This window comes from Mandrillus leucophaeus, unplaced genomic scaffold (genome assembly GCF_000951045.1).
Source record: "Mandrillus leucophaeus isolate KB7577 unplaced genomic scaffold, Mleu.le_1.0 Scaffold219, whole genome shotgun sequence".
NCBI classification, from domain to species: domain Eukaryota; kingdom Metazoa; phylum Chordata; class Mammalia; order Primates; family Cercopithecidae; genus Mandrillus; species Mandrillus leucophaeus.
Window position 1 is genome coordinate 839,792 of NW_012102243.1, and position 6,608 is coordinate 846,399.

At 55.0% G+C, this 6,608-nt stretch overlaps 1 protein-coding gene across 1 annotated transcript in view; it reads right to left on the bottom strand.

The window, feature by feature from the left end:
* The window catches only part of INPP5A (inositol polyphosphate-5-phosphatase, 40kDa), a 147,862-nt gene extending 142,763 nt beyond the window's left edge, over positions 1-5,099 (bottom strand). The window contains exons 1-2 of the mRNA XM_011980830.1: positions 5,001-5,099; positions 426-513 (exon numbers count right to left, since the gene is read on the bottom strand). Of these exons, the coding sequence (XP_011836220.1) occupies positions 426-513; positions 5,001-5,074 (162 nt within the window). The 5' untranslated portion in view covers positions 5,075-5,099. The remainder of the gene's footprint in view (positions 1-425; positions 514-5,000) is intronic.
* Between the last annotated feature and the right edge of the window lie 1,509 nt (positions 5,100-6,608).

Consider the following 6,608-nt stretch of genomic DNA (forward strand, 5'->3'; position numbering starts at 1 on the left):
AACAGCCTCTCTCCAAGGCAGGATGCCCCAGCATGGGAGCAGGGCTGGCGATGGTGGCTCTCGGAGCGGATCCCGGCTGCCGTCCAACCTCTCATCTACACGCCCGGAGCCTCGGACTCCCTCTTTTTCACACACACTGAGGCCCTGGGCCTCTCCCCAGCTGTCACTCCCCAACTCCCGCTTGGGCTTGGTCTGGAGCCCCAAGACCCTGTGCGTGCTGGGCCACCTTCCCTGTCAGGCCAGCCACGGGCTCAGACCACCGAGCAGACCACCAAGTAGGCTGCGGGAGCGCCAGGGAGGGCGGCGGGAGTGAGGCTTCAGGCGGGGAGCACCCCAACCCCCTCTCCATTTACACAGGCAAAAGGGCCAGCTTCCGCCAAGGCCAGCCTGTTTGACCCCTGTGCCGGGCAGCGGAAGCGACTCACCGTGAAGTGCTCCTGGGATTTGTAGTTTTCGTCCAGGTAGACTCGAGCCCTGTTATATTCTTTCATCGCATCACTCGACAATAGTTCTCTGGAAGGAAGAAAGTAAGTCCCTGAGGAAAAGCCACACAGACGCCTTGTACCTCATGAGATGCCCACAAGGTGTAAAGAGGGGCCCCAGCACATGGGCACATCACTGTGAGACCGTCCACCCATGACAGGCAGAGGGCAGAGAATGGAGCTCCCGCAGGCTCTGGTCTCCACGCGGGCAGCCTGTGAGATGCCGGGGTCTGAGGCCTCCCAGGGCTGGAGACATGGAGAACACACCCAAGGTCTCATGCCAGGGAAGCACAACTCCAAGCTCTGGGGGGTCTCCTGATAGCTCACGCTTGGTCTTAAGAGAGCAACTGGACCCCCAATAGCCAACAGCACACACAGGTTGGGGCACATGCACCCCAGGGCCAAGGCAGTTCTGTCCCCCTCTGCTCCTCCCAGAAGTGGCAGTGAGGATGGTGGTTGAGTTGCCACGGCCTTGCAACCACACAGGAGGGAAAGGACCTCTGGACACGCCATTGTCCCTGACCGCTCATCCTACTGGTCACATTTTATCATCAGGAAAGCCTTAAGGAGACAAGCTCGCCACCATCTCCGCAAAGCATGGCTGCAGAGGAGGCCACCGCACACCCCTGGAGCCCGTGAACGACAAGACGAGGCCCCACCTGTCCGGCCCCTCCACGGAGACAGTACATCATCCCCCAACCCACACCTCCACGGAGACAGCACATCATCCCCCAACCCACACCTCCACGGAGACAGCACATCGTCCCCCAACCCACACCTCCACGGAGACAGCACATCATCCCCCAACCCACACCTCCACGGAGACAGCACATCATCCCCCAACCCACACGTGCTTATTCAAGACAGTGGGGAGACAGGAGACCAGCACCCCGTGATCCAGCCAGTCCACGTGTCAGGAAGAAGGGGGCTCCACGTGGAAGAAAATAAAACCACACCAGTAGAGAAGGGCAAGGCAAAGAACGCCTTGACAGACTCCCACTGATCCCCAGGCGGCTTAACTGTTGGCAAACACAACCGTCAACATGCTTTAAAGGAAGAAAACAGGGCTCAAACACTAAACAATGTAACATTCGCAATGTCTGGCATTGTATGGAAAATAAGTTGATATGAGAAGCAGCAACACCATGTGAATGTGTCCCGTCATCCTATGAAGAAGCAGTCAACAGAAACAGACCCGGAAGAGGCAAAAATGGAGTGAGCTGATAGGAAGAAGCAGTCAACAGAAACAGACCCAGAGGAGACAAAAATGACGAAATGAGCTGAAAGCAGCTGGGAACAGCCATTACAACTGTGACCAGAGAGCAAAAGGAACGCACAGACACAGGGAAAAGCGAGGACAGGGAAAGCACACGTGAGGCTTCTGGAAAGAGCTGACAAACACAACATCAGAAATGAAAGAACTGACTGCATGGACCAAAGAGAAGATCAAAACCTGCAACAGAAAAGAGCCCGGCAACTTAAAACTACAGCAACAGAAGCGATCCAAACTGAAGCACAGGGCAAATGAGCTGGAAACAATCAGGAGCGCTCTGGGGCCCTGTGGGGCAGAACCAGGCAATCTAACACAGGTAGCTGGAGCCTGAGAACGAAAGAGAAGGGAAGGAAAAGAAAAACAGCATTTAAAGAAATAATGGACAAACTTTCCCCAAATTTGATTAAAACGATAAACCCACAGACTGCAAAAGCTCAAACAGCCCCAAGCAAGATAAACATAAAGCACATCAAAGTAAAGTACAAGATAATCAGGTTGCTGCAAACCAGCTATAAAGACAAAACCTAGCAGTGGAGGAAAGGGCACATTATATACAAGAAAATTAAGAGAAAACAATGACGAGATTCTCACCAGCAACAATGCAATACAGAAGACAATGGGGCGATATCATTAAAGTAGTGAGAGGAAAAAAAAATTGACAAGCTAGAATTCTATTTACAACAAAACAGCTTTCAAAAATGAGGACAAAGACCTTTTTCAGATAAACAAAAGCTGAGAAAATTCATGAGCAGCTGACTTGTGCTAAAATAAATGTTAAAGAACGTTCTTCAGGCAGAGGGAGAAGGATGCCAGATAAAAACCAGAATCCACACAAAAGGGTGGAGGGCACTGAAACCAGCCAGGGAACTGGTCCAAATCAATGGCGTTTCTCTCACGTCTTAACCTTTTAAAAAGAAAATTGTTTAGAGCAAAAATCACAATGCTGTACATCAGGCATAAAGTGCGGAGGAAGGAAACACACACGGCACGGCGGGGCACAAGGCCGTGGGGCCACACTCTGCGGTGAAGCCCTCACACCGAACACGGCGACGTCATTCCCGTCCGGCTCATGGCATCCCCGCCTGCTGCGAGGGCAGCGTCCTCCGTGCTCAGGGTCCATCCTCGCTTTCTCTCCTCGGGAAGGTGCCCCGCTTCCCAACAGCGGCTGCCTTCCTTTTCCTGCCGACTCACTGAGTTCTTCATATATGGAGACACTGGTTTTTGTCAGGAAGGTGCACCGCGGATCTCTTTTCCCAAAATGGCTTAATTCTGACCTCATTTTGGTGCCTTTTCATAAGCAAATGCTTAGTTCAAACACGGCCACATTTTTCAACCTTCTATTCTGTAGGCTGCACTTCCTGTACATTTTAAAAGAAATCTCTCATCCCAAAACTATAAAGATTTTCTCCTATATTTTAGACTGAAATGTTTAATGTTGCCTTTTACATTTATGTAATTAATACAACTGAAATTCGTCTTATGTAGGGTGAGTGAGAAGAGGCTGCTTATGACATAAAGCAGGGATCCAATTTCATTTTTCCCAACACAGGACACCAACGATCCCGTGCCCCTGCCCATGTCCCCACCTGTCCTCCTCCAGGTGCAGCCGTGAGGGACTGGGCGGGGCCTCGACTCCACTCTCTGCTCTCTGGGCTGCGCACCTGCCTTGACCTGCTCTCCTTTCCGGGCCTGTGCCATGCCACCTGCCCCACCGCTTCTTCGGAATGATCCCTGGGGTCAAGCTGGGTGAGAATCCACTTTGTTTTCTTTCAGGATTCTTTTAGCTATTCTTGACCCTTTGCTCTTATATGGCAATTTTAGTATTAGTCTGTTGAGTGTTAGGAAAAATGCCACTAAGATTTTGATTAAAACTGCCTTAAACTGGCCAGGCATCGTGGCTCACACCTGTAATCCCAGTACTTTGGGAGGCTGAGGCAGGCAGATCACAAGGTCAGGAGATTGAGGCCATCCTGGCTAACATAGTGAAACTCCATCTCTACCAAAAACAAAAAAACAAAAAAATTAGCCGTGTGTGTTGGCGGGCAGCTGTAGTCCCAGCTAAGGCAGGAGAATGGTGTGAACCCGTGAGGCAGAGCTTGTAGTGAGCGGAGATCACGCCACTGCACTCCAGCCTGGGCGACAGAACGAGACTCCGTATTAAAAAAAAAAAAAAAAAAAAAAAAAAATGCCTTAAATTATAGATTATTTTGGGAAGTTGTGGCAGTTTTTTTTTAGCAGCTGAAACCATCACTTTGTTCTGCTCAAGGACCCTGTGCTGGGAGTTCAAGACAGAGGGCTTATGTCACTGCACGACAGCCGGCACCTGGACGGCGAGGACGCAGCGGCTGGGATTGCCTGAAGCCTCGCTCACACTCACGCTGGCACCAGGCCGGGAGGGCTCAACAGCTCTGCCCACAGATCCCAACTCCACGTGGCTATGTCGACCCACAGAGTGTGGCAGCAGTGAAGCTTTGCGATGTTGGGGGCTGGTCCCAGAAGCCCTCATGCTGCGAAGAAGCCAGGGCTTGCCCAGGGTCTGGAGGTGGAGACGAGCCCCCCAACACGGGAATGTGCCAAGGCCACACTGTAGGGGACACGGAGGACGGGCTGCATGGCTGCGGCCTCAGGAAAATACAGCAGCCACTATTAGCAACAGCCAACAGGAGGCCCCATGTCTGAACACGAGCCTGCCTGCCCCTACCTACTCCTGTCCACTCCTGGATGCCCCAGGTCCAGGCGCCCCCTCCTCCCTGACAGGACCCAGTTGGGCCGGCCCTATCGGAAGTTTCAGGGTGTGCACTTTCGGACCACATGCGGGGCACCTTCCTCCTAAACGATGGAGATTTTGCCTCCAAGAAAGATGGACGCTCCCAGCCGACCTCCCTGAGACAGACTCCGCAGTGGGATGTGAATCCCAGCCACCGCAGGCCCAGCCACAGACACGCACACACGGGGACGGCTCTGCTCGGTACCTGGGGCTCACGTGCCCTGGCCCGAGAGCACAGACCCTCGCCGTGTGGAGGCAGCAGGCTGTCACTCCGTGGCCTTCGGTCGCCGCCCCAAGGAGGCTTGCAGTCACATGTCTGGGCCACTCCTCTCTTTGGAAAACTGAGACTTAGCCAAGATGACCCCCAGGTGAGTCCTGAATGGTGAGGCTGGGGATCATAGTACCATCAAAAGACCCCCGCCGGCACCCCCCACCCCCGGAGAAGTGGACACACACCAGCACCGGCCCCGAGACTTACTTGACGAACTTGTCCACGTGGGACATGGAGGCCTCGTAGTTCTTCCCTCCAAACTCCTGACAGTGCAAGGCCATGAAGTGCGGCTTGTGTGTGTGCACGACCTGGAGGGAGAGAATCACACCGTCAGGGTGGTTGGAGCCGCCCGCAGAGCCACACGCCACACAGGGCACCGCCTCCTCCACCGCTCCCACGGCCTGGGAGCCACCAGGGTCTGGCAGAGACGGGGCCCCATGTCTGCGACCATGGGTTCTTCTGGACAGATTCTAGGAGTCACCTCGCCTTTGTGCTTCTAGTTATTTACATTTCCAGTACTTTTCAATTTCCCATTACTATAAATTCCATACAGAAGAGTCCAGATTTCTCAGAGCCCTCTTCAATCATCTGAAGGCCTTTTTTCCAGTTAAAACAAGTTACACGTTTACCGCAGAGCATCTGGGAGCCTCAAGATCAACTGGTCACAATCTCACCAGGAAGTCTGCCATTAGCAACACCCAGGCACAACCCCAGCAAGGGCGCACACGTGTGCATGTGTGTGCGGGAGCACGTACCAGCACGTGTGTGCCTGGGCATGTGTGCGTATACGTGTGCCTGTGTATGCGTGTGTGTTCATGTGTATAGGAGGCAGGCACTCCACCGCCTGTTCACAGCCTGGGAGGACGCCGACACACAGCAGCAACTCACGCAAGGTCACTTCCACTAAGTGGCAGAGCCGGGAACTGAGCCTGGTGTCATGGCCACCGGTCCCCTGCCCCGCCCGCACCACCAAGGCTCCCAGATCCCCGATATGTCTCTGAGGTCCCTAGCAAGGATTCTGACTCCCGTAATCACCACTGCGGCGTGCTGAATCTGTCCCAAACTTTCACAGCTAAAGAGCACGGCCGCAAACATCCTTAATATCCTTGTCAGTGCGGTCTCCTGTGTGACCTGGCGGCTTCCAAGAGGCTCCGAGAGGACACGCGGGCAGAGAATTCGGAGAGCGGCCTCAGTATCGACATGGCCCCCTCTCCTTGCAGGTCCCCGTCTACTTCCCACTGTCAGTCCAGCCACTGCTCCGCACCGCACACCTCGCCACTCACAGGAGTCCTGACAGCCGCAGGCCAGGACACGAACCGCCTCACCCGGCAGGAAACCCTGGGCGGGACACACGCGACGCAGCCGGGGAGCCACACGTCACTTGGGCAGGATGAGGCGTGAGGCACTGATGGACCCCGCTCTCCTGGAACACAGGACGCACAGAGCTTCCAAGGAGCAGGCCCCCCACAGGGTTCTCTGTCCGGTGCTGGGGTGGTGGTGCCCTGACAGCCACCAAGGGCCCAGCAGGACGGACTTCCTTAGAGGAGGGGAAAGGCGGGGAGAGAAGGGGCCGGTGCTGCCTGTGCTGGGCTTGGGAGCCTGGAGGTGCCACAACAACACAACACTCGCTGTGAGCCGGGCGGAGCCGCGGGCACGGCCCACTCCCAAGAGCCACGGGCACGGCCCACTCCCAAGAGCCACGGGCACGGCTCCCAAGAGCAGAGCCCAGTGGCCATGGTCCAGGCACAGCTGAGCAGGTGGACAGCCAGCAAGGGAAGACGGGCCCAGGCTGGGGAGACAGAAACGGCTCTGACC